This window comes from Ochotona princeps, chromosome 6 (assembly GCF_030435755.1).
Source record: "Ochotona princeps isolate mOchPri1 chromosome 6, mOchPri1.hap1, whole genome shotgun sequence".
NCBI lineage: Eukaryota > Metazoa > Chordata > Mammalia > Lagomorpha > Ochotonidae > Ochotona > Ochotona princeps.
In genome coordinates this window covers 5,878,242-5,905,456 of record NC_080837.1, presented here as the reverse complement: position 1 = coordinate 5,905,456, position 27,215 = coordinate 5,878,242, and the positions used below count along the sequence as shown (strand labels likewise).

Here is a 27,215-nt window from a genome sequence, read left to right as displayed (position 1 = left end):
TTTTAAATTACCCATAAATTTAGCACCTCTCAGAGCTGTTTTCATATTTGCAAATTATCTCACCTTGCGTGCCTGCTTTCCTTAGTGATGTTACTTTCAAAATGCATTGAGAATTATGCCAAGATCTGGAGAGTTTTGTGTGATTCCGTTTTTCTTTTTAAGGTATGTGTTGGGTGGAGGAGCATTGTGTATGGAACTTCTCACAAAACAGGTGACTTGGCTTTTCCAGTTTTATTTTTGTCTTTTTGTTTGGGAGACAGACACAGCAGCTAGCCACCCAGAGCTCCTCCTAGTCACTGGCTAACTCTCCAAACGCCTGCAGCCAGGGCTGGGACTGAAGTTGGGAGCGGGGCACCCCAATCCAGGTTGATGGCAGGGACTCTCATCAGCTGCTGCACTGGTGGGAGGCTGGAGTTCGGAGCTGGGGCCAGCTATGCAAACCAGATACTCTGCCGTGGGCCTGCAGGCATCTTAACAGCTAGGCCAAGTGCCCACTTCTGTAATGTGTTCCATCTCAACAGATTTAAATAACAAAGTTCCAATGTAGCCTTTTAAAAAAAAATAGTATCTGCTTTTAAAACTAAAAACAAACAATGAGAATAAACAATAAGGTAAACCAGTAAGAGGACCTTGTACTTGGAACTGAAACCATAGCAGGGTAGACTTTAAGGGTGATGCTTTGTAAGGTTATAATTTGGCTCCTGGTCGATGCCTAGAACTTAGCTTGCTGGGTTCACTTTGCTTTTCTCCTTGCCAAACTGCCATTGTTGAAAGGTCGTGTGCTTTTGTGTTAGGGTTTTTAAGTGGGGATCAGGCGTACCTGTGTGTCTTAGAGCCCTCTTTTCTTCTTCCTGTAGGGCTGGAGCAGTGCCTACGCCATAGAGTCGGTCATCATGCAAATCAATGCCACGTTAGTCAAGGGCAAAGCCAGAGTGCAGTTTGGAGCCAATAAGGTACTCTCATTAAGGATTTCACGTGAACTCTAAGACAGGTGTCATGTCACCTCAGGGGGCTTCTTTCTGTCTTGATCAACATCTTTTTGAGATAGTTCATTCCATTTTTTTGTCATATGTTTTCTTGTTAATGCAAGTGATTTATATAGAAAACATGGGTGTGCAGGAAAATTAAATATAGCAGTGTATTAATTATTTAGTATTTGTTCTTTCAGTCATGATTATCTTTACTATAAATGTCTTGTTTTAAATGTATTGATCAGTGTACTCTACGAAGCAAATGTGTGTACGTACCTTGAGGTGTCCCAAGAACAGTGAGGTCATGCTACAACAGTTACTGCTAGCTACGGCGTCATGTGCTCGGCTCTAGCCTACACTTTGTTTCTTGTGCCCTTCCAATCATCTAGATTAGCTGAAACATGGCCGTGGCTCTTGTTCCCTTGGCAGAAGAGGACACTGGGGCAAAGGCTAGAGAGTCTGTGTCAAGGGGACAGAGCAAGGACTGGAGCTAGAGCTAGGCTTTACTAAGTTCCTTTATTTAAAAACTAGGGATAAAGTTACCAGTGAATATCTAAGTGGGCTCAAGTTACGCTCTGAAGCTACTACATTTTGGGAAAAATGTTATGTGATGGAAATCATCCTTACCTAATGTTTCAAAGTTGAATGTTCCTAAAGTTCTTTCTGAATTTTGTACAGCGTATCTATCCAGATAGCATTAACCACTTACCACATCTCCTACCTAGAATCACAAGTCTGCTTAGAACCGTGACTCACAATGGTGAGGAAAAGACTGCAGCAGCGGTTTTACAGAGTGGAATCTGGATGATACTTTTTCCCCCTGCTCTTAGCTGTTTTCTAAGAAATGGAAGAAAATACCATTTGGTATAAAATTCAAAAATTAACTATTGCATGCTAGTGAGTTCCAACTACATGAGCTAACATTTCTTCCTTGTTTGTTTTTCTTTAAAGAGTCTTCTTTATTTAAAAGCAAAGTTGCGGAGAGGGAGAAAGATCTTACATCTACCGGCTTACCCTCCAAATGGCTGCAAAGACCAGGGCTCAGCCTGGCCAAAACCAGGAGCTTTCTCCAGGTCTCGTGCCAGTATAGGGGCCCAGGCACTTGGGCAAACTTGCAGGTCTATTAGTAGCAGGCTGGATAGAAGTGGAACAGTTGGGACAAGAAACAGCAGTATGGGATGCTGGCATTGCAGGCAGTAGCTTCACTGATAAGAGATGCTAGCCAAGGGGCAGGTGTTGTGGCTTAACAGTAAGTAGTTCAGTATGTTAGTGCTTTAATGTTTTAAATGTTGCAAAAGAATGTAATGGGATTTATACTATTTTAGTGATAAAATATATGCTTCCTATGCAGAGTTTCTAAACTAGATTAAGACATACAAAGCTAGGGCCTGGTGCAGTAGCCTACTGGCTAAAGTCCTCACCTTGCATGCGTCAGGATCCCATATGGGCATTGGTTCTAATCCCAGTGGTCCCACTTCCCATCCAGCTCCCTAGGAATGCAGTCAAGGATGGCCCAAAGCCTTGGGACCCTTGGGGACCCTTGGGATGCTTGGGAGACCCAGAATAGGCTCCTGGCTTCTGATTGGCTCAGCTCAGCTCTGACCATTGTAGACACTTGGAGTGAACCAACGGGCAGAAGATCTTCCTCTCTCTCTCCGCTTCTCTGTATGTCTGACTTTGCAATAAAAATAAAATAAATCTTAAAAGAAAAAACATACAAAGCTAAAAGGCTGCAAATTTGTAATCTGAATATCTAAAAGACTAAAAACATACTGGTGCACTTCTAGTGTTTTACCTAGTACTTCCTGATATGTGGTTGAATGTGGGACGTGATGCTACAATGTAATCATTTTTTTTTAAATTTAGCATGTTTTTTTCTGAAAAGAAAATCTGAAATGCCTAAACTTGTGACTTTTTGGAGTAGTTGAAAGAACATTTTACCAAAAGTTCACTGTGGAAACTTACTTCTGAATATTGTGTTAACAGTACTTGAGTCTCTTTTTCTGTGACACAGTTCTAGTCAAATCAACTGATATCCATATAATTTCTTTATACTTTTGCATATTTCTATGATTTGTAGCTCTCTTGGCAAGTAATAATAACCATTATACTAAGTCAAGCTATAAGCATGACGTTTGTGTATTAAAGTACAACTTTGCACAACCTCTTAGCAACAGGCTCAGCTCTCCTGACCTCATCTTTGGGGGGAGCACCGTGGCATGTACTTACACTAAAGAGGCCGCAGTGAACTCAGAAATAAAACTGGGGTGGGTTACTTGGGAGACCGGGAGGAAGCTCCTGGCTCCGGATTGGTTCTGCTTCAGCCATTGCAGGTACTTGGGAAGCGAGCCAGTGGATGGAATATCTGTCTGTCTTTCTCTCCGTAAATCTGCCTTTCCAATGAAAATAAATAAATGTTTAAACAAACAGAAGCCCTGGGCTAGGTGCAGCCTGTCTGCCCCTGCTGGAAGCATCACTGTGTGGCATGTGGCTTTGTGCCTTAGAGGGCGCTGTTTGTGTTTAGTGTATTTTTATGCTAGAATCTCATTATTTCCCTAGCAGCTAAAGTCCTTGCCTTGCATGTGCCAGGATCCCATACGGGTGCCGGTTCTAATCCCGGCAGCCCCGCATCCCATCCAGCTCCCTGCTTGTGGCCTGGGAAAGCAGTCGAGGATGGCCCAAAGCCTTGGGACCCTGCCCCTGCGTGGGAGACCTGGAAGAGGCTCCTGGCTCCTGGCTTTGGATCAGCTCAGTTCTGGCCATTGTGGCCACATGGGGGCATAAACTAGCAGAGCGAGGATTTTCTTTTCTATCTTTCTTCATCCTCTCTGTATATCTGACTTTCCAATAAAAAAAATATATGGTGTAGTGAAGTCTTGGGAGGAAGGTGTTAAAAGTAGGAGAAATGGAAGTGTCCATGTAAATCAGCTGCAACAGATATAGACTAGTTTAACCAGTTAAATTAATAAAATGAAATCCGTTAGTAAATATTGCAAATATGTAGATACAATATTGAAGTTTTTTTTCAGTGATAAAGATGTGTCAATACGCAGTAACCAAAACCAGGTGATGAAGCTTAGTCTCAAAGTATAATTTTAGAACAAAAAGCCGTAGTGATTAGTGAAAAGCCTCTGGGCTCACTCTGAAGATATAGCAGTGCGTGTGCTTACTGTAACAGTAGTCTCCAAAGGCAGAGGAAAGCTGATGAGATGGAAACCTTGGCAGCTCCACTGCTGCAGGTGGAGATGGCAAAGAACCATTCACAGGCTTGGTCTGTGCACGAATTATCCTTCAAGTATATGTGGAACATGAGAAAGTAATTAATATGTTATACCATAAAGAAAATAGGGAGATTTAAAAGCAATCTGTGCCAAAAAGCCATTTGTATAATTTAGAATATTGCTTTGGTTAGAAGCTAGTGATGAAATTAATTTCCAAGTTCATGTACATTTCATCAAGCATATTTCTAAGTCATGATTAAGAACCCAAATGAAAAAAAAATTTTTTTATTGGAAAGGCAGATATACAGAGGAGAGGAGAGACAGATCTTCTGTCTGCTGGTTCGCTACCCAAATACCACAATGGCTGGAGCTGAACCAATCTGAAGCCAAGAGCCAGGAGCCTCTTCTGGAAGTCCCACGTGGGTGCAAGGGCCCAAAGCTTGCACCGTCCTCGACTGCTTTCACAGGCCACAAGAAGGGAGCTGGATGGGAAGCAGGTCCACCGGGATTAGAACTGGTGCCCATATGGGATCCCAGCAGATGCAAGGATTTAGCCACTAGGCTACTACACCAGGCCCAAATGAAAATTTTAAAACATTTAGAATTGAATCATGACAGAAATACTAAGATTCTCTCTTCCCTTTTGGACCATTCATGAGGCTAAAGCTGTTTACTGAAGTCAGCTTATAATTTTGCAAAGCAGAAAGACATCATTCCCTAGGCCTGGTTACATGTAAGTCACCATATTAATAATCATCAGAAAACGTGTACTCCTTTGTAGAATTGCAAAACTCATTTAAATAACACTTAGGTCAAACTGGAGTTTGGATTTAAAATGCAGATTGTGTGGAGCACATGGCAATAATGTGACCACTATAGTTCCAACAGCAAAGGGGAGCTTTTCAACCCTGGTGATCAATGGGGTGACAGATGTCGCAGCCAGATCGCCCTCACATCCAAGGGGAGCTGTTCATCACCTTCCAAACCTTAAGTCCTTTGGAAAGGAACATCTAGATGGAGAAAAGTTGAATTAAAAGTTGTAAGTAGAAGCCCAGTGAGTTAGTAATATAGAAAGTGATAACTCCCATGTTAGGAAGGCGTCTGCAGTAGCAGTCTCTTAATTTTAAAGATACATAGGGCAGAGTTAGAGGGAGAAGAAAAAGGTCTGTCCTCTGTTTCACTGCCCTCATGGCCACAATGACCAGAGCGGGGCTGCTCTGGAGCCAGCAGGGGAACTTCCTCCAGGTCTCCCACGTGGGTGCAGGGGCCGGAGGACGTGAGCTGTCTTCTGCTTTCCCAGGCGCCTTAGCAGGCAGCTGGAGCAGAAAAGCAGCTGGGACTTCCATGGCTTCCAAGTTTGGCTCCTTCAAAGAAGATTCTGTGTCTTCCTTCCAAGAGAGGAGTTTCTAATAATGACTTGGTGCTAATTGAGGGTAGATTTTTTGATTTTTAACTCGAAATTCCATTCATATGTGTAGTCCCTGCCGCCCAGCGTTTTCTTGTGTGAAAGACGCGTTGCTCGTAGTTTGTGTTTGGGTGGTGGTCAGCATGGTCATCCCGTAACGTGATCCCCTGGAACCACAGAGTTCTCTGCCCGTCTGCTCTGAGCTGTAGGGCTTGAACATTTCCAACAGAATGTTGTTAGAAAAATGTAGAGAATAATGAAATTTGGAAATGAGGGTAGGGAGTGTTTTGAAGTGGAAATAACATTCTGTATCCAGTGTTGTTTGAAGCACTGCAGTGATGCAGCAACAGTTTAGTAATTCTCTAGTTTTGATTAAAATGTGTCACTCTTCTTTTTTTCAGAATCAGTATAATCTAGCAAGAGCCCAACAATCCTATAATTCCATTGTACAGATACATGAGAAGAACGGTACGTATCTTAAATGTTATAGCCAGCATGCCAACGTTCATAATAATGCTGGCTTTTTTGTTTTTTACAATGCTTGGGGTATGTTAAGGCTGTGGGTAAAGGGCAGTCTTTTAATTCTTTTCACATTCACAGGCAATGCTGTTTGATTTTTATCGCATACAACATATCTTGAAGCAGAACACATCCATCACCTCTGAGTTGTGTTTTTGTGTGAGCATGCTCTAGTTTTCGCCTATAAGCGATCGTGAACCTATTCACAGTGTTGTGCTGTTAGCTGTGCTGCCGCCACAGCCCCCACGGTCCTGTCTTTTTGGGACTGTGCTGCCCCCACGGCCCCGTCTTTGTGGGACTGTGCTGCCGCCACGGCCCCCACAGTCCTGTCTGTGCTGCCCCCGTGGCCCCCACGGTCCTGTCTTTGTGGGACTGTGCTGCCCCCGCGGCCCCCACGGTCCTGTCTTTGTGGGACTGTGCTGCCGCCATGGCCCCCACGGTCCTGTCTTTGTGGGACTGTGCTGCCCCCACAGCCCCCACGGTCCTGTCTTTGTGGGACTGTGCTGCCCCCACAGCCCCCACGGTCCTGTCTTTGTGGGACTGTGCTGCCGCCATGGCCCCCATGGTTCTGTTGCCACTGCACCTGCAGAGCTGGCATGCACATCCACCAAGGGAGATTGATCGCTCCACCGACAACAGCCCATGGCCTTTTATTCTCCGTGCTGGGATATGAGAACACAACCTAGCCAGGATAAAACCTAAAATGCGCTTTAATATTCCACACTGTAATCTTTTAACAATGTCACCAAAACAGATTTTATGTCAAAAACTCAACTAAAATCTATTTGTAGAAGACTATATTGTGAAAGAACATACCTAATCCAGGTGTAAGTTGCTAATTCCATTTTGCAGTATGCTTACACGCTGAGATTCTGAGTGGCGGCTGCAGCTAACCCTCACAGTGCCAGTCCTCCTGTTTGGTTTAAGAATTAAAAGCATTTCGTGTTGTATGAAAGGAGAGAAGGTTAGCACTCCCCTTGACAAGAATTAAAAGCATTTTAATGTTTTGTTTTTCTTCTGTTTCAGGCTGGTACACCCCTCCAAAGGAAGATGGCTAACTATGTTGACTGTGCCATGTGTGGACCACTGTTGCTTTAAAGAGAAACTCTCCAACATGCACAGCTTGAGTGCCCCATCACAGCAGTACTGAAGACGTTAGCTAGTAGATGTTGTAGTGGGTAACTTGTCGCCTGACGTCCAGTCTAACTGACAGCCTTTCCTCTTTGCTCATCTTGGGGATCTTGGCCTGAGCACCGGGGCCTTTCTTCCTCCTCACACACACACACACACACACACACACACACACACACACACACACTGGCCACTCCTTATCTCTCTCTTGATAAGGGAAATCCTTTTAGCCCACAAGCCAGCAGCAGGTTACTCCAGCTGTCACTCGACTTCTTATTTTGAGAGCCAATGGGTTACGAGGATTCGCAACATGTTGTTATGTTTAGTCAATGAAATTTTAATCAACGTTCGGCATTGGTTTAGAAAATCTTAGGTCCTCTAAACCAAATAGCGTTTGTCAGGTCTAAAATTGTTTTTTATAATACTGCCATATGAATTACAAGAGATCTGATCAAATTTGTCAAATGTTTTAATGCCATTTGGCGATATGAACTAGTGACTGAGGCCTGCTCCTGAGTGGATAATGTATCTCTTAGGCACGGAAAGCCAGGCCCAGCCAGTGCAGGCTGCAGCCAGCCCCCCTTCCACCCGGCAGTCTGCCTCTTGCTGGTTTCTTATTTTTTAAGAAGAACCACAGAATAGAGCTGGAAGGTGTTTAAAATATGAAGTCATTTTACCTTTCCATTTTACTAACGAATGTTGCAATCATTTCTAAACTAATAAACCTAAAAGGTGATTGGTGTGGAGATGTGAGCAAATGTGGTACCAAGTACAAAAAGAAAAGCTAATTTGGAGACTTTTTTTTGCTGAAGTCATAATGATGGCTTTTACATCAAAAACTTTCCAATCTTGCCTAGATGAATTCTGTCAGACCTGACACAGATCAGTGTACTCCCAAATCAGCCCTGTTTGGTTGGGAACTGATGGTTTTTTAATTCACCCAACTTTGATTTAAAAGGAAATTCTAGAGACTATAAGCACTTTTTAAAAGAAACCCAAAAGCACATATTTTTTCCTGCACAACCCTGTTAAAGTTCAGAAGTGTTTCTTATGAGCTTTCTTTGCAATTCAGTTGTGAACTTTGTAAGTCACACACAGACTTTTCTGTTCTTATGGGTGTGTGTAATCTCTTCTTCCTATTGTGGCTAAGAGGACCGTTCCAACATCCAGGTTTTCTGGGCTCCTTGTTCCCTTGTTTACATTTATAGAAAGGTCTGACTGCAGGCCGAGTTCTTTAAAGCATTACCGTTCCCGATTCCTACGCTGAATCTTGAATACATTATTGAATTCTTTAATATCCAGTGGCTAGCAGATGGGCAGCTGCATACTTGGCATGCTTTGTGGTTTTTATTTTTAGATTTTTAAAAAATTTTTCATTGCAGATTTATTTGGCAATGTACAGTTAAATCTTGTAAACTTGCATCAAGTTTATAAATAAAGAGTCATTTATGAGTAGGAGTCAGGTCTGATTTCTGGGGGAGGGGGTGGCTGTGTACACTCGGGCATGATACTTGGCTTCTTGGGGCGCCCTCCCCGGCGGACCCCGGCTGCAGGAGGAGGCAGGGCACGGCCAGGCTGGGGGTCAGGGTGAACCTGTGCACCAGGGGCTGGCGGCGCCCTTCCCAGGGTCGGTGTGAGCCGAGGACGGGGACCCCCGTGAACTCGAGGGGGGGGGTCTCTGCAGGATTTGGGGAGCCCCTCCCTAGGTCATTCCCGGGTTCTTGACACTAGAATCTTAACTAGCCATCCTCACCCGTTCCCGTCAGTTCCAAGACAGTAAAGTCTAAGGAGGACCAACCACCCAGTCAAACCTGGTCCCAGGACGACCAGGACGCCGCCGGAAACACGGCTGCCCCGAGGCAAGCCTGCGCCTGCGCACCAGCTCCGCCGCGGCGACCGGCCGGAAGCGGCAGTGCGCGCGGCCTGGTCAGCATTGGCGCACCGGCTGCCGCGGCCTCCCGCTCCGGCGGGCGGCGTGCTGAGGCATGGAGACCCGCGGGGCAGACCCCCGGGCCACCCTGGTGCTGAGTAACCTGGCGGAGGTGGTGGAGCGCGTGTTCACCTTCCTGCCCGCCAAGGCGCTGCTGCGGGTGGCCGGGTGAGCGGTGGGGTGGGCGCGGGGCAGGCGGGGGGCGCGGGGACACCCCTTAGGCGGGACCCCCTGGCCGCAGCTAACCCTCCCTGTGCTTGTGCGTCCCCAGCGTGTGCCGCCTGTGGAGGGAGTGCGTGCGCCGGGTGCTGCGGACACACCGCACCGTGACCTGGATCGCCGCGGGCCCGGCCGACGCCGGACACCTGGACGGGCACTGCCTGGTGCGCGCGCTGGCCGCGGAGCTGGAGGCGAGTACGCAGGACGCGCTTGGGGGTGCTTTCGGGGGCCTCAGGACGCAGGACGCGCTTGGGGGTGCTTTCGGGGGCCTCAGGACGCAGGACGCGCTTGGGGGTGTTTTCGGGGGCCTCAGGACGCAGGACGCGCTTGGGGGTGCTTTCGGGGGACACAGTACGCAGGACTCGTTTGAAGGGTGTTTCGGGGGGCACAGGTGTTGGGGACGTCTGTTGTCGGAGGCTGTGGCAGAGGTGTGTATATGTGGGGGGGTTGTGGCAGAGGGGTGTGTGTGTGTGTGTGTGTGTGTGTGTGTGTGTGTGTTGTGTGCTTTGATTGGCGTGGGCCCTTCACCAGGGGCAGGTGTTGCCTATTGATCCGTGTCACGGCAGCTGGAAAAGCAGGAAACCAAACACTTAACTCTCGCGTTTTGGGACCCACCCTGTTGGAAGGCAGGGGATTCGAATTCCCCCGGGGCAGACAGCGGCTTCCTTGGTTTGTGGGGCCAGAGCAGGAGAACATCATCCGCCCTTTGGCTGTTTGTGTCTGGGGTTCATCCGAATATGTGTCCTCGGGACACTGTCACAGGGGGTGCTCTGCTTGCACGGGCCGCCCGTGGGCGCTGTGGCTGGGCACTGTCACCTCCGGGTTTCGTGAATGAGTGTTTGAGGAAGAGAGGGAAGCTCTGTGCGTGTTCCTCTTGACGAATTCGGTAGCTGACATTTCTGTCCACTTTTCCTTTGGGCGGATAGCCGTGCCGTGCTTGCAGGGCACAGTTTGGCTGGTGGAAACCTCTTTATCTTCTTTTTTAGCCAAGTTTCTTTCAAAGGTGAGGCATCACAGCCACAGGTGGACACAGAGATTGGAGAGCTTCCTTGTTTCCTGGCCCAGGAAGCTCCGAACTCGCCTTGGGTTGGCCAGGTCCCCAGGAGGACGTGCACTCTGTGGGTGTCTGCTCCGTGATGGAGCTGTCTGCTGCTGTGTGCCCCATCCGGGGACAGGGTCAAGGAGTTGTCCACCACAGTTGTCCCTCGGTGTCCAGGGACTAGTGTGACCTGATGTGGCAGAGGCATCGGACCTTCCGCAGGCCTCGCGTTGTGTCTAGACAATTCACAGCACCTCACACATGTAACCAGTAGTTGTTCTGTGCCACCTAAGAAATAATGACAAAAAAAAGAATCTACGTGGCCAGCAAGACACAGCCGTGGGCCTGTTTTCCCAGGCCAATAGCTGGGAGCTGGATGGGAAGTGGAGCACCAGTGCTCATATATGGGATGACAGCGCTGGGGAAGGTGGCTCAGCTTGCTCTGCTACTACACCGACCATAGACACGTTTTAATTTTTTGAGTATTTTCTCAGGTTGGTTGAAACTGTGGATGCCAACTGGATGCATGTGTCTGTGTCCCAGAGGTCTGGAGGGCTGGGTGGATGGGCGTGTGTGTGTGTGTGTGTGTGTGTGTCCTGTAGTTGTAGAGGGCTGGTTTTCATGTACATGTGCACGTGAGTAAACACACAAGCTTTGCATGTGCATTCGTCTCAGGGTGGGGGGACTGGTGAGGCCGTGAGGTTCACTGTGAGTCCAGTGTGAGCTCCTGGTCCTGTGCTCACTGTTGGTCAGCTCTTTGGACAGTGAGATTCCTGGCTCTCGTTGTTAACATTGTCGATGTGGTAGCTAAGTGCGCCCTATAGAACCAATCTGGCATTTCCCCTTCCTTATACCATTTTCTCCTTACCGTGTTTGCATGCTGAGTCTCACACCCCAGGAAGCTGGCCTGTAGTGAGGCAGGCTTGCAAGAAAATGTTCTTGTCTGGTACCTGGCCCAAATCCCATGTCTGCGAGGTTGTCATTGGGAGAGATTGAGAATGCAGGCAAAGCCTTTTCCACAGAAGGTTCTGTGGCCCGTGCGGGGCAACAAGGAGCTCCCTGCAGTTTTCATATGTGAAGTCATTGGCAGCAGGATTCGTGACATAATGTTGATGTTGGAAAATGAAAAAGGAGGCTGATGTGGTGGCTCAGTTGGCTAATCCTTGCTGCAAGCATCAGCGTCCCATGTGGGTGCCAGTTCGTGTCCTGGCTGCCCCTCTTCCCATCCACCTTCCTGCTTGGGGCCTAGGAAAGCAGAGGAGAATGGTCCAAAGCCTTGGGACCCTGTGTCCATGTGGGAGACCCAGTAGAGGCTTGAGGCTCCTGGCTTTGGATCAGCTCAGCTCAGCTCTGACCATTGTGGCCATTTAGGGAGTAAACCAGCAGGAGGAAGATCTTTGTCCTTCTCTTTGTAAAATCTGCTTTTCCAATTAAAATAAATAAAGTTTAAAAGCAAGGTTATGAAATGATGCCTAGTATAATCTAAATTGGTTTAAAACAAAAAGTGAAAAAGCAGCAGACCCAAATGGCGCCCATCACTTCCTTGGGGGATAAACTTGTGTGTGTAAATGCTTTGGAGGGTTTGGTGTGGAGGGGCTGGTTTTCTGATGTGTGGGTGCCACAGCAGGCACAGCTGTGCGTCATAGCGGCAGTGTGCTAGGCAGATGTGCTCCTGGGCCTGGTACTCGCCTGTAGGACTTCAAGGACACTCCCTGGGCCCTCTGGGCTTGAGGCTGCATGCTCTGTGCTCCCAGGTCAGCCTAGGACACCTCACCCAGAGGACCAGGAACGGAGATTTTGTTCCTTTCTTGCTAAGGGTTAATTGTTTGAAAGTTGAAGTGAGAGACAAGTCTTCTATCCACTGATTCAATTCTCAGATGACCTCAGTACTCAGGGATGGGCCTCATCAAAGCCAGGAGCTTCTTCCAGGCCTTCCATACGAGGTGCAGGGGACCAGAACACTTAGACCATCTGCCTCTGTGTTTCCCAGGTGCATAAGCAGGGAGCTGGATGGGAAGTGGAGCAGCCGGGACACCAAGTGGTGCCCATACAGGATGCCCAGCATCTGTTGAAGCCCCACATGTTTTCAATAGATAATGTCCACTTAACATCTTCATCAGCATTTCTGTTGTAACGCTGCCTTGTGTGTTGTAACAAATGTCATTTCGTGGAACCCTGTCTGAATCCTTTGTGCTGTTTTCCAAGTTATTCTACGTAAGTTGAAATATTTGGAATATTTAAAGAGGTACTAGCAGTTTTATGGAATAGTTTGCCATCTGTAGCTTTAATAATGGAATGAGGTTCTGGCCACCTTCCGCTGTGCCATGTTGGCACCATCTCTGGGTGGGGAGCTCAGTAGTTGCTTCTGGGAGTGCCAGCTGAGAGCCATGAAGCCCTGTGGCTGCTCATGTTTATGCAAGAGTGGGACCTCGAGGCTTCCTGTGGGTCATGGTGGAGTTGGCACTCAGGCCCCAGTTTCTGGAACTGTCTTTCCACTCTGTTACGCACCACAGACTCAGAGGGTCTGAGCAGCGGGTGGTGGAGGGGCATGGCCCAGCACACAGGGCAGAGCTCGCCTCTGGCTAGCCCTGGTCACAGGCACTGCAGGCCCAGTGCTGCCAGTATGACCTGGTGTTTCAAAAGAACCCGGAAACCCACATTGTGTGGTGTACTTCAACAGAACAGGAGACGTTGGGAACAAGTTTCCGTGTTTTGACCGACATGCGGGATGTGGCATGTGTGGGCTTCAGAATAAGTGCTGTCGTCGAGGTGGTCCTTCAGCTGTGTCAAGGGAAGTGGCCTTGGTGATAGGTGGCTGGCCGGCAGGCAGCAAAGGGTCCATGGTGGATGTGGGTGTGTGTGGGTGATGGCTGCAAGCTCTGGGTCCGTGTGGGTAGTGAGGGCTCACTGGGGCCTGTGCCCTCCCTCCTGTGAGTCAGTCCCTCCCAGTGACGCCCTTTGGGGTGGGAAGGTGATGTGTGTGGAACTGGGCCAGCACTGCTGCCTTGCGGAGCAGGGTGAGGCTCTAGGGGACCATGCATGTGCACCTGAGTCCGTGGCATCCAATTCTGGTGGTTTCTCTTGCAGAATGTTCACGTCTTACCACAGACAGTTCTCTACATGGCTGATTCCGAAACTTTCATTAGCCTTGAAGAGTGCCGTGGCCATAAGAGAGGTAACTGTCCAAAAAAAGGGGCTTTGTGGTTTGCCATTTCCCTGTGTGCCTTGGGTTTGCAGTTAGGGACTTCCTGGGGCCCTGGGGCCATTCTTGGTAGTCTAGCCTGATACGCACGGGGATTTAGAAAGCTCATGGAAAAGTGGATGTAGACACATGTTGGGGCAGGCATTGGGGCCAGTGGCTAGGTTGCCTGTAGGCCATGTCAGAGGACTGGGCTTGCTGCCCAGCTCTGACTCCCAACTTCCAGCCCAGCTTCCCTGAGAGGCAGCAATGCTGGCATCAGTCCCCCAGTGCCTGTCATCCAGGTGAGGATTCCGACTCGAGTCCCTGACTCCTGGCTTTGGCTTCAAACCCTCTGACCATTGCAGGTATGTGGGAGGTGAACCAGAGGGCACTGTCGCGCTCTGTGTCTCAGGCTTAAAAAAAGGTATTAAAAAGTAAGCTTGTTTTGAGATAAAAAATATTGAAATCCAAGTATAGAGTGAGTATTGATTTTTATTGGAAAGTCACAGTTACTGAAAGAGAAAGAGAGACAGATTTTCCATTTGCCCATTCATGCGGCATTGGCTGGAGCTGGGCCAAGAGCCTGGAACTTCTTCTCAGTTGCCTGTGTGGGAACGGGAGCCCAGGCACGCAGGCCGAACTCCGCTGCTCTCCCATGCCATTAGCAGGAAGCTGGTGCTTCAGGCAGGGCCTTAGCCCGCTCTGTCACCACAGCTCCAGCCCCCCCAAAAAATGTTTTTCTCACTTGGAAATGTTTTAATCCTCACTTGGGCATGTTTTAGGGGTAAAGAAACATACGTGATTTTACCTACTTTTGTTGTGTTTGAATTATGGGGTCCCATTGACCAGAATTACAGATGCTGTGCATTCTTGGTTTGCTGAGCGTGCTGAGGCCCCGGGTTAGACCTGGGAGTATGCAATGGGCAGCCGTAGGCAGTAACCTGCCAACCAGGAAGACACAGCACGTCTGAAATTCAGCTGCTGTTTCTGAACTTGGGTCCGCCGAGGCAGAAGCAGAAAGGGCGCAGCAGGAGTCTGGTTGGGAGCTCAGTCTGTCAGTGTAGACCCAGAGCGGTGGCAGTGTGTATGGGGGGACCTCCTTGGAGCGTGTGCCAGTGCCCAGAGCCTGCAGGGCATCCCTGGGGTCAGAGCCCACCTGGGGTGGCTGGTCACCAGCTTCGCTTGTCTTGCAGCGAGGAAGAGGACGAGTATGGAGACTGCGCTGGCCCTTGAGAAGCTGCTGCCCCGGCACTGTCAGGTTCTTGGAATTGTGGCCCCCGGAATCGTTGGTGAGAGAGCGATTCTGTTTGGCTGCATGTTTGTGAAGTTAGCGTGGCTGCCCGCACATCCACCGGATGCACTGCCCGTCTTCTCGCTAGCCTTTCATTCCGTCCCTCTCTGACCTGCAGATTATAGCAGGGTTTCTGGCATTTGGTCGGACCAGCGCATCCTGTTTCTGGCAAGTCAGGGTGAGGTGGTGCTGGTTTTAGAGCTGCCGTGGGTTTAACCAGAAACTTGCGTTTCTCCCCCTGGCTGCAGCTGCCCGAGGATGACTCCACGTGACCCTGGCTGGGGAGTCTGCCTGCCGCCATGGATGTTTCGTGTTGTTCTTTTCCACAGTGACAGGAGACACTCGGTGAAGCAGCATCTAGCTGCACTCGTCCTGTCCGGAAGACTTGGGCATGTTCTCTCACTTCCTGGAAGGACAGTTCCCTGGCAGTGAAATGGAACCTTCCTTGGAGGGGTTCTAAGGGTTAAGCACTTAAGAGTTCTGAGGGGCTGGGGTTGTGGCACTGAAAGTTAAGCTGCAGCTCGTGATACCGGCTTCCTAGATCCACATTGGAGCACCTGTCCGGGTCTCGGCCACTCTGCTTCTGAGCCTGGTAATACACCTGAGAAGGCAGTCCCAGATGCCCCGAGTGCTGGGGCCGCTGCCCACGTGGGAGCCCTGGATGTAGTGCCAGGCCCCTGGCTTCAGCCTGGCCCAGCCCTGGCTGTCAGCCATTTGGGGAGTGAAACAGTGGATGGAAGAGCTTTCTGTCTCCATCCTCTCCCAATCTGTCACTTTGCTTTTCAGCTAAGTAAGATAAGTTTTAAAAATAAAGTGCTGAGAACAGAGATGTGCAGGAAGCAACAAGTAAGTGTCAGCTGCAGTTCTCTCTGTTCCATCTCTAGTGCTATGTATTCTATAATTGACATTTTTGAGCTTCAGCAAGGGGATGTTTTTATTTAAATTACAGAGGCTTGTATGGCGAGGCACCAAGGGTTTTGGGTGTCTCCGTATGGGTGGGGGCCAGCCCACGCGGAAGGGGTCTGTCTTCCCTGCCCGGCAGCTCCCCATACTGCCCTGCTCTGGGTATTCTCTCACATGCTTCATTTCTCTTTGGGTGACGCAGAGTGACAGCCCTGACCAAAGTGTTATGTTCGCATGGTGACTTGTCCTATGTGGGCCGCGTAGGTCATTGCCATTCCTGGCATTTTCTGGGTCTCCCCTTCATACCACTGCAATGACCCCTACATTTGACCAGGTTTCTCTTGGGGTCAGACCTGGGTATCCTTCTGCCCTCGATGTCCCCAGCGTGGGCATGGGATGTCTGCTGAGCCCTCCTTGGTGCTGTGCTGAGGTGGCACTGACTTGGTCCTGCCTCCCTTGGTTTCCCGGGCTTGCCTGTTGGCAGGCTGGTGCCCTGCAGCACCCGCCTCCTGGCTGCCGTGAGCAGGTGCCACGTGTGTCTGAGCAGAACCCATTGAGGCAGTTGAGGTTCTGCCAGTCATCGGCCACCAGCCCAGCTATTTCTTTATTTTGTTTTTTATTTGAAAGGCAAATTTACAGAGAAAAAGAGAGAGGGAGAAAATGGGGGAAGGGAGAGAAATTCTTCCATCCACTGCTTCACTCCCCAGGTGGACGCAACAACCAGAATCTGAAGCCAGGAGTCAGGAGCTTCTGTGGGACTCCCACGTGGTGCAGGGTCCCAGTGTCTTGAGCCATCTTCTGCTGCTTTCTCAGTCCATAAGAGGGACATGGGTCAGAAGTGAAGCAGCCGGGACATGAACCAGTGCCCACATGGGAATGCTGGCACTGTAGGTGGGAGAGTTAGCCAGTTGAGCCTCGTTTGCTGACCATCTCCCAATCTATTACAGGTTGGGAAAACCTCATTATCAAGAGAAATGTGTTCATTTTTGTAGGCGCAGAGATTTCTTTTCTTTCTTGATTTTGGCTTACAGTAAAATATATAATGTTGTGTTTTTTTGTTTGTTTGTTTAGATTTGTTTATTAGAAAGGCAGGGAGAGCTCCATCTTCCATCCACTTGTTCACTGCCCGGGTCTGGGCCAGGCTGAAGCCAGGAGCCTGGAACTCTGTGTCTCCTCTGTGGGTGGCAGGAGCGCAGGTACCCTGGGCCTTCCTCTGCTGCTTTCCAGGTGTATTAGCAGGGAGCTGGGTTGGAGGTGGAGCAGCTGGGACTTGAACCAGCACCCTTACAGGGTGCTGGCATCACAGGTGGTAGTTTCCCCAGCGTGCTCAGTCTCCAGTATGCAATAAGTGAATGTTTACTCTGTATAGCTCCCACACCAGTCAAGGTTCCTGTCACCCTGGGAAGGCCCCTCTTGCTGTTTTCCACTGACCCCTACCTGCTACGGAAGCCCCCATGGCATTTCTATAACTAAGGTTACTTTGCCCGTGCCATGGCACGTGAGTGGACACACACAGCTTTGGAGAACCGTCTGTGGTGTGTGGGTCATGTTCTTTGGCTTGAATACACCACGCCTGGCCTTCCATTCTTTCTGATGGGCAATTATGAAGGAAGCTTTTGGAAACATGTTTGTGGAGATGGATCAGTTCTTAGGCAGTTGGGTCAGGTATGTTTTTCATTGTAAAGGATGCTGTGGTTTTGTGTCATCTGACCTTATTTGTGTGATACGTGAGGCCCCAGCTTTGGCTCCCTGCTGGCAACAGGCCCTCTGACCCTCGGACTTTTATTTGCAAGGCAGACCTTCCATCCGCTGGTTTCCTCCCCAGTCGGCCACAATAGCTGGGGCTGGGTCAGGTTGAACCCAGGAGCCCACAGCTCCACCTTGGTTTCCCATGTGGGTGGCAGAGGCGCCAGCACCAGCACCTGGGCCAACTGCCACTGCTTTCCGAGTGCGTGAGCTGGGAGCTGGACTGAAGTGGAGCAACTGGGAACTCAGGCTGGCACTTTATCATGGGATGCCGGCACTGCAGGTGGAGGCTTGACCACTAGGCCCCGCTGCTGGCCCCCAGTCAGCATCTGTGTGAGGAGGGATCCAAGCTCACGGAGGCCTGCTCGGATGGCTCCTGTCCCTGGGGTCCTGTTAGAGGGAGTTCTGTGAGCTGCCCATGTTCATCCTGTGTGGTGTTTGTAAGGTGGGACTTTGAGGTCGACTTTGTCCCATGTGTTTGTTAGTTAAATCCTTGAATGTTTGTGGAGAGCTGTCCTCTGCTCCTTCAGCGCTCTTATCCCCTTGTCAGGAGGAGGCTGTGTGTGTGTGTGTGTGTGAGAGAGAGAGAGAGAGAGAGAGAGAGACAGACCTGGGTGCCGTTCTGTCCTGTTCCCTGGGTTACCTGCCCAGCGTGAGCCCTGCACCACGTTGCCCTCCCCACTGTAGGTGTCCACATCCTCGGGCTGGCCTCACTTCCCCTCACTGCTTACACGCGTCCCCGGGGCCTCCACATGGAGGTCTCAGGGTTATAATTCAGGTGGGCCTGGGACTGGCTATGACATTCTTTAAAATTGCTCCTACTTTTTGAAACTTTTGTAAAATTTGTTTGTATTGGAAAGTCAGATTTACGGAGAAAAGGAGAGACAGAAAGGTCTTTGTCTGCTGGCTCACTCCCCAAGTAGTAGCAATAGCTGGAGCTGAGCTGATCCGAAGCCAGGAGCCCAGAGCCTCCTCCAGGTCTCCCACACAGGTGCAGGGTCCCAAGGCCTTGGGCCATCCTCGACTGCTTTCCCAGGCCACAGGCAGGGAGCTGGATGGGAAGTGGAACAACTAGTAAAGACCATTTATTGTTAGCAGGACAAACTATTACAAGATACAGGTTAGCCCTGCCCCGCAAAATAAGTAAGTAATTCAGCAGCATGGGGTCCCCTTTGTGCACGTGCAGTGTAGCTGTTTCTGTCGGCAACACAGCCAGGGGATGGGGTGGGATAACGGCCTCCACGCTTGCCTGTGAGGCTGTGGGAGCCTTGGTCACAGGAACCCCTCTCCTTCCAGTTCCAGGGATGCACATCCCGGAGCCGAGCTGCTTTCCCAAGCCCCGCACAACCCCTTTTCTTTTGCCCGACCACACCTGGTGTCTTCTGGTCTTACCCATTAGGACCCCCCGCAGTCCTGCTGCTGGATTCGGCTTCCACTCTGAGCTTGGGGGGTGGAGCACAGTGCCCCTGACATCCCTCACTCCCCCCATTCCAGACACACTGCCATGTCACTCCGCATCCGCCCATCATTATTCTGCTTTATAAGTGTCTCACTCATTTCCATTTATTTTGAAGAACAAGCAGAGCTTCCACTTGCTGGTTCGCTCCCCCACAAGCCTGTACAGCCAACCCAAACCCCTGGCCAGAGCCATGACCTTGGAGGGTGAAAGGGACAGAGTGTTGTATCATCAGCTGCTGCCCTGTGGTATGCCCTGGCAGGAACTGGAATTGGAAGAGGCCCCCCTCATGGCATAGGGGCATTCTTACCACGGCATTGCCTGCCCCCCCGTCGTCATTCAGTGGAAGATGGCCTGCTTGAGGCTCTGGGCCCGCCTCACCCTGGTGCAGCCCTGGCGGTTACAGCCGTTGGGCAGTGTATTAGTAGATGGAAGATCTGTCTCCCTCTTTCTCCATTACTCTGCCTTCCAGATGTATTCATTTTTTAAAAGTATTTGTACATATATTTAAATATAATTCTTAAGCATTTTTTAGAATAATTTTTATGTGGAAGGGTTACAGAAGTGCATTTGCTATGCCTCTGCTACCTTTTTATTTATTTTTTAACCTTGAACCTCTGGAAAAGCTGAAAGAGTAACAGAATAATACATTCAGTCTCAGTCCCCCAGGTATCCTTCATCTAATTCCACTAAGTAGAAGACGTTTGCTGCCTTTGTTTTTGCTTTCTGAACCATTGACGTCAAGCTGCAGCCCTGGCCTGGCACTGCGGGAAGGCCGGCAGGTGCCAGCCGGGCAGGGGGCGGCAGTCGCGGGGCTGGGTCCTGGTGGATCTGTCCACAAAGCTCTCCCTTTGCTCCCTAGTGACTCCCATGGGATCTGCTGGCAATCGACCTCTGGAGATAGAAATTGGAGAATCTGGTTTTGCTCTGTTGTTCCCTCAGATTGAAGGAATAAAAATTCAGCCCTTTCATTTTATGAAGGATCCAAAGAACTCAACACTAGAGAGACACCAGCTAACCGAAGTAGGTAAGTGACCGCTACTGGTGGCTCATTTTGTTGACTGGCTTGTTCTGTCTTCTTTTCTGGCTGACTCATGGCTGTGACCTCCCATCGGAAGGCCTGACCTGAACACAAATCACAGGTGTGTCTGGAGGTGTGGCCACCAGGCTACTGTGCCAGGCCCCCGAGCAGTATTCCATAAGCAGAATAGTACAGTGAGCACCCTTCAAAATGCTCATAGGAAAGCAGAATGAATCATTTCATTTTGCTGCAAAGTATTTTGAAATCTACACCTACATTTTTTGTAATATGCGTTTTCTGTGAACCCTTTAACGACCCCTGCCCCCATATATGTGGTCTTAACACTTTGTCAACAAGAAACAAATTTAACCTGTAGTTTATTTCCTGTGAACCCTGGGAAGGAAGTGTGTGTGCCTTTGGTGGGCCTTGTCTGCATTCCAGGGCCAAGTGTGGGGGAGACCTGGGCAAGCAGCCCCCTTCCCCCTGTGTGCACCTGGCCCTGGGCTCTGACACTGTTTGCTCTTGATAGCCTGCTGAGGTCAGGGGAGCCCCAGCTGGTTGAGGTGTTGGCCTCTGTCCCGGGAGCGGGGCCTGAGCCCTGAGGTTTCTGGGTGGAGGATGAGTGTGCTGGGCATGCAGCATCCCGTCGGGGCTGGGAGCACTGCTGTGCTGGGTTTTTGCTCACTGTGCTTTCCCACCGCCTCCTGGTGCCAGCAGCTGTGGACAGAGCAGGAGCTGGGCTGTGGCCAGCAAGGGTGTTTGGTGGACTGTGTCACCCCCTGCCCACACGGACCACGTGGTAGCCATGTGAGGGTCTCCTGGGGCAGGTCCTTGCCCTTGGCTTAGCTGGCCTTGGGTGCAGACACGCGCTATATCCCTGCTGGAGCTGCTTCACCACGCCATGTTGGAAACGCAGGGCAGCAGCTGGGCGAAGGTCTGTGCGCTGGGCACGCCCCGAAGCCCAAGGAGCGAAGCAGAAACACCCAGCAGAATCCATCACGAGCCCATGCTGGCCATGGGAAGTGGCACTGACCCTGTCTTGGGGGCCTCCAGTGTAACAGGGCAGGCTGCTTTTGGGGGGCCAAGACGGCCCAGGTGCACAGATGTGGACCCTGCAGCTGCACTGGGGAGAACCCCAGAATTCCAGCTCTTCTGGGAGAGGTGCGCATGGGACAGGGCCGCTGGGGGAGCACAGCAGCCAGTGTGGATTCACTCGCTCTGGCCTTTCAGCAGTGTAGAGTGTGTCCGGGTGCTACTTGTATGTAATGGGTCCATATGATAGTCACAAATTAAAGTTGCTTTTTAAAAATTGGATGCAGGAGCCAGCAGGAAGCAGCTGTTGTGGGAAACGGGAGGGGAGGCACTGGCGGCCAGGTTGGATTGGGAGAGGTTGGCCCAGACGAGCAGCGACTGCCCACCTGACAGGGTTGCAGCTGGGGCTTGCTCTGCATCGTTCACTGAGGCAAGGCTGGGTGTGGCTTGGATGCTTAATGTGAATGTGGAAGCTGCTGCCTCCCAGACAGTGTGGGAGCCAGGCAGCCTTGCCCAGGTGCTGCGGTGTCAGTGAGGTGGGTGCTGGGACTGGGTCCCTCGTGGCCCAGCTGTTACTGTTCAGCACCATGGATGACTGCCCTGGAGCTCTGCCAGCAGCCAGGACTTCCTAACTCAGAAAGTTCTAGAATAGTCTGGTGGGGTCAGTGCAGAACCTGAGGGAAGGAACTCGCATAGACGCTGCAGAGGCCTAAGTGACAGGAATATATCTCAGGAGCCGGCTCGAGTACGGTGGGAGAGGTGGGCTCCGGGGGAAGTCAGACCACTTGGGGGTCTAGCCAGGGAGCAGGGTTCCTGGGGGAGGCGGCTTCCTGCAGGTGACACACACACTCACCCTTGTGCAACATGTGAGGGGGTCCAAGAGGCCTGCTCATGAGCCCAGCACATCACTTTGGGAGTAGATGTATCTGGCAAACCTGGTGGCAGGTGACCTAGATCCGCAGGCCCTGGTGGCCTTCACCCACTGACTAGGGGCACAGTCGGCACTGTGCTTGCTCCTGTGGAGTGGGATGGCGAGGCTCACAGGCAATGTGCATACTAGGCCTCTCAGCTGTGAGTAATGGAAGTTAGAGTTGTACTTTGGTTTTTCATTTCCTGGGCAAGCGCAGTGTGTGTGTGTGTGTGTAAGGGGGTGGCTCTTTAGGACATACAGTTGTAAGTGTCCAGTGGACAACGAGAGGCCATGCATAGGGCTTGGGGGAGGCCAGTTCTCAGGGCGCCCTGGGCTGAGCACGTCCCTCTGTTGGTGCACTTGGGGCTGCCTGGACCACTCCATCTGCTGGGCCCACCTGCCCAGCAGTCGCCCTGTTGTGGTTGGATGGATGGCGTCATAGGTCTGGGTGATTTCTGTGTAGAGCATCAAACAATCAGGCCGCTCAGGACTGACCACTCCTTGAGGGAGCTTGGTTTTCAGGAACCTGCACATCAGACCTGTCAAGATGGAATTCATTTAACAGGTCATGGAAACAGGTATGTGGTTAAGTGTTGGGTTTTTTTTTCCCATCCTAGAAGCCACCTGTGCTTGGAGATGCTGGCCAAGTTCAAATTGATGTTCTGCGGACAAGGCGTCCACTGCGGCATGACCTGATTCTGAAGTCTGTAGGTTCTGCTGCCTCTTAGCGGCAGAAGCTTTTTAGATTTATTTTTATTTGAAAGGCAGATTTACAGAGACCCTGCATCTGTTGTGAGAACCCCAAATGGCTATAATGGCCAGACATAACTTGATTAGGAGCCAGGAGCTTCCTCTGAGTCTCAAGTGGATTCAGGAACCCACACACTTGGGCTGTCCTCTGTCCACTTTCCCAGGCCTTAAGCAGAGAGCTGGATCGCAAGTGGAGCATCCGGGACACGAACTGGCACCCGTATGGGGGGAGCAGCCGGGACATGAACAGAGCTGGCATCCACAGGGGATGCAGTGCTGCAGGTAGAGGCCATGATGCTGACTCTGTGGCAGCAGCTTTTACTCTGTGTGCACCTGCCTGGCAGCGGGCAGGGGGTGGCAGGAAGCCTGGCATCCTCTGACGTCATCAGTGCCTGAGACTGCTGAAGCCACATTCCACACTCCGGTGGGTTCTGTGTTGCAGACGGTGACGTTGCTGCTTGGGATGCCCATATCCCATCAGAGTGCCCAGGTTCAAGTCTCACCGCGGCTGCTGTGCAGCCGCAAGTGATGTGCATGACAGACAGGAATTGGACCCTGGGCTGCTTGCCCGGCACAGCCCCGCCCAGCCCTGGCTTCTGCGGGCACCTTGGCAAGTAAGCCAGGGAATGGAAGATCCCTGTGGCTCTGCCTTTCAAATAGGAACAGTGAATGAAACTTAAAAAAATAAAATTGTGTCCTGCCTCAGCTTGGAAGGTGCAGCTGCACACCTAGGTGCCAGTGGGGCCACCACCCTTCAGAGGCACTGGAGAGAATTGGGGTCCCCTCTTAACTGCTCCCGTGGTGGCATCAGCAGGTTCTCCGTTGGCATTTGTGACTGGGGGATCACTGGACCACCCAGGCCACTCAGGTCATTGCACCCCGAGACCTCAGGTTAAATCTGCAGAGAAGCATTCCCACAATGAGGTCGGGTTCCTGGGCTCCGGGGCCTGGGCATGGTCCCTGGCGCTGGGCCTCCCTCGGGTCTCTGAATCTACTGCTGCTGAGTATTTGCAGGAGGCTGGGTGGGGTCTGCGTGCAGGCTCTGTGCACCTGCTCCCCAGCCCCTCCACTGCCTCGTGGGGGTGAGGGCTGATCAGGTGATGTGGGTGTGTGTCCACAGTGTCAGGGAGGGACAGCGTGAGCAGCAGGTTACCGTGTGGGAGGGCTGCAGGCACTAGCTGCGTTCCCACGCTCCTGTGTGCAGGCCGTCTAACGGGGCTCTTGCTTCCTGCCCAGGTCTCCTGGACAACCCTGAGCTCCGCGTGGTCCTGGTCTTCGGTTACAACTGCTGCAAAGCAGGGGCCAGCACATACCTGCAGCGAGTGGTCAACACCTTCAGTGACATGAACGTCATCTTGGCCGGGGGCCAGGTGGACCACCTGTCATCACTGACCTGCGGAAAGTATGTCCCAGCACTTTTGATTCCCTAGGAAGCCTCGTGGAAATGGTGCCAAGTTTTTGTTAGGGTGGGCTTTTAATTTCATTTACTGTTTTTAATTTTCGTTTTTATTTGAAAGACAGAATTCTGTCTCCAAGTTGACTCCCCAGACGCCTGAAGAAGCTGGGCCAGGCTGAGCCAGGACCCGGAGCTTAGTGTGGGGGGGGGGTCCCAGTGGATGTTGGGGCCCCAACTGACACTTGAACCCAGATGCTCTGACAAGGCATGCCCATCCCCAAGGGCATCTTGACTTCTGTGCCCCCCCCAACACACACACATACCTGCTCACACTGGGGGTGTGCTTTCCTTGGAGAGCTTCTCCCTAAACTCACAGCTCTCGTTCGTGGATTCCCATCCGTGCCTGCTCCCCCAGCAATGGCTCTGGTCTTCTGGGTGACCTCCATCCGTCACTTCGTCCTGTTGGAGTCCCCCTCCAAGGCTCTTGGAGGGCCAGTGCAGGTCCCGTGTCATTTGGTCACCCAGCCAGTGGCCATGCTGCCCTATGGGCCCCCTGGTACTCCTAGCACTCGGTTTGAGAAATTCTGTTTTGGAGCTCAGATATTTTGGACCTTAGATTTTTGTTACTAAGGTTTTCACGTCCAGAGACCGTAATCTCTGTTCTTTATTCACATCACGAAACATGACTGATTTGAAAGGCAGAGGGACTGACCACTGGGCTGCTGGCCAGGCTACGGGGTTCAAAACATTTTGTACCAGGTTAAGCTTTTTTTTTTTTTTTTTTTTTTTTTTTTTAAGATTTATTTTGTTTTTCTTACAAAGTCAGATATACAGAGAAGAGGAGAGACAGAGAGGAAGATTTTCTGTCCAATGATTCACTCCCCAAGTGAGCCGCAACGGCTGGTGCTGCACCGATCTGAAGCCGGGAACCAGGAACCTCTCCCAGGTCTCCCACACTGGTGCAGGGTCCCAAAGCTTTGAGGCGTCCTCGACTGCTTTCCCAGGCCACAAGCATGGAGCTAGATGGGAAGTGGAGCCGCTGGGATTAGAACCAGCGTCCACATGGGATGCCAGCGCGTTCAAGGCGAGGACTTTAGCCACTAGGCCACACCGCCGGGCCTACACCAGGTTAAGCTTTTATCCACCTACTTTTTGAAGGCCCCTCATATCACTGAAGAAATGTGATAAAAGGGGGACTTTGAGTGATACAGCCAGATCTTCTGTGTTGGCAGGTGCTGCAGGATGGCCTCTTGCCTGCTGCACGCAGCCCAGCGCCGAGGGTCTGCAGGCAGAGGGCTGGGCGCCATGGGCTCGCTGCCAGGCCTGGGGGGAACCCTGTCTTTTGTGCTTGCTTTGCTCCTCTGCTGTGGGCCTCCCTGCAGCGGGCAGCTCCATCCGGGCGGCCTCAGCCTTTCGTGCTGGTTTCTCCCACATTGCCAGTTTTCTCTTGCCTTTTCCAGGCGCCCTCTGGGGGTGGAGGCTGCCGGTGTGGTGGGCCTGGCCTTCAGCGGCCCCCGGATCCAGAGTGCCACCGTGCTGCTCAACGAGGACGTGAACGACGAGCAGTCGGCCGAGGCCGCCATGCAGCGGCTCAAGGCGGCCAACATCCCCGAGCAGAACACCGTGGCCTTCATGTTCGCCTGCGTGGGCCGGGGCTTCCGCTACTACAGGGCCAAGGGGAACGTGGAGGCCGACGCCTTCCGGAAGCTTTTCCCCAGGGTTCCCTTGTTTGGCTTCTTTGGGAATGGAGAGATTGGCTGTGACCGCATCGTCACGGGGAACTTCACCCTGAGGAAGTGCAGCGAACTCAAGGGCGAGGACCTGTTCCACAGCTACACGACCGTGGTGGCCCTCGTGCACCTGGGCTTGCCCCAGTGAGGCCCCTGCCGGCCGGTGGCTGTGGGCACACCGCGGACTCCAGGCGCTGGGAGCAAAGAGAAAGTGGGCTCTGTGCGGTGCCTGTGGCGGCACTGTCAGCACCCTGGGGTGCTCTCTCCCACTGCCCTGGCGGAGGTCTCAGAGCAGCAGTGGAGGCTCTGCCACGCAACACAGCGGGCCAGCCAGGAAGCTGCGTGGACGGGGCTCTGTGCCCCGTGGAGGAAGGCCGAAAGGAGGTTGGTCGGTCGGATGACAATTTAGAACATTCCATGACTACCTCTTTTTCTTGTAAGATGATCTTTTAGCAGAATCATACACATTTTTTTTCTCCTTCAATAAAGGAGAGAATATATGAATGGACTGGGAAATCTTCCTCTGCTTTTCAGTTTTGCCAATACTTCAGAAGCTGCAAGGCTATATTACTGACTTTTTTTTAACTCACTTGATAAAAATTTAAACTATTTTTGTTTGGTAGTCTAAAGTTGCTCAAATTTTGAATTGCCAAGGGTAATTAGTATTTTATTGTAAGTGAAACATTTTCAACAAAGGCTGTAAGAGACTTTTTTTTAATGAATCCAGAGAATTGGCCAGAGTTAAATTATCTCACTTTGGGTTTACACCAATAAAGCACGGCTTGGCCATGCACACCTCTCTGCTTCTGGGTGCAGTCAGGGCGGGTGGTGGGCAGCTCCCCAGCCTGGCCTGTGTCTGGCAGGCTCTGTTCCGGTTATTTCTAGTGAAGACACACACCAGAGCAAGGGCTGTGTGAAATGGGGGAACAGCCAATGTTCTGGGTGGCCTGTGGCTGCCCTGGGTAGAGGCAGGCAGGGCATGGGTCCTGTTCATGCCGCAGCATTGCTTCCAGCTCCGGCTGAGGATACGGTTGTTAATTCATTCCATGTGGCAGGATACATGTGGTGGTGATGGGCCAGGGTTCCCACGGGCTGGGCAGGCAAGTCAGTTCCGTTTTTTACTTCAGTCACTTTTCTCCCTATTTTTACCTCAAAGGAATTTGTTCTTAGCATATAAATATATATGATTAAAGAGGTCCTTCGTTTTATGATTGTTCCAAATATTAATTCCAAATAAAGTTTTAAAAAGTTTGATTTTCTATTTATGACTGTATTTAGATATTTGCTTTGCACTGCTGGGCAGTGGGGTACATTCATTTCAAAGTATTTGCCTATCCAGCAGATAAAATTATTGTCGCCAATAC

The 27,215-nt window shown here is 51.0% G+C and overlaps 2 protein-coding genes and 1 pseudogene across 3 annotated transcripts in view; all 3 read left to right on the top strand.

Moving 5' to 3' along the window:
• UBE2Q2 (ubiquitin conjugating enzyme E2 Q2) overlaps window positions 1–7,396 on the top strand; it is a 52,462-nt gene extending 45,066 nt beyond the window's left edge. The window contains exons 10-13 of one of the 2 annotated variants that reach the window (XM_058665507.1): window positions 163–211; window positions 858–953; window positions 5,999–6,065; window positions 7,143–7,396. In XM_058665507.1, the coding sequence (XP_058521490.1) occupies window positions 163–211; window positions 858–953; window positions 5,999–6,065; window positions 7,143–7,174 (244 nt within the window). In that variant the 3' untranslated portion in view covers window positions 7,175–7,396. Of the gene's footprint in view, window positions 1–162; window positions 212–857; window positions 954–5,998; window positions 6,066–7,142 lie in introns of those variants that run through there. The other variant, XR_009245572.1, reaches the window with a different exon arrangement.
• Window positions 7,059–7,132, top strand: LOC118759373 (U6atac minor spliceosomal RNA; annotated as a pseudogene).
• Window positions 7,397–9,138: 1,742 nt separating the features above from the next.
• On the top strand, window positions 9,139–26,782 carry FBXO22 (F-box protein 22). The gene is made up of 7 exons (XM_058665506.1): window positions 9,139–9,345; window positions 9,449–9,587; window positions 13,523–13,610; window positions 14,810–14,905; window positions 19,875–20,039; window positions 23,962–24,127; window positions 25,582–26,782. Exons 1-7 carry the CDS (start codon window positions 9,233–9,235, stop codon window positions 25,997–25,999), a joined length of 1,185 nt encoding a protein of 394 aa, XP_058521489.1. The 5' UTR covers window positions 9,139–9,232; the 3' UTR covers window positions 26,000–26,782.
• Window positions 26,783–27,215: the final 433 nt, after the last annotated feature.

Coding starts and splice junctions, on each gene's coding strand:
- FBXO22 (XM_058665506.1), top strand. CDS start 9,233: ATGGAGACCCGCGGGGCAGACCCCCGGGCCACCCTGGTGCTGAGTAAC. Junction 9,346..9,448: donor GCGCTGCTGCGGGTGGCCGG/GTGAGCGGTGGG, acceptor GTGCGTCCCCAG/CGTGTGCCGCCTGTGGAGGG. Junction 20,040..23,961: donor ACACCAGCTAACCGAAGTAG/GTAAGTGACCGC, acceptor CTTCCTGCCCAG/GTCTCCTGGACAACCCTGAG.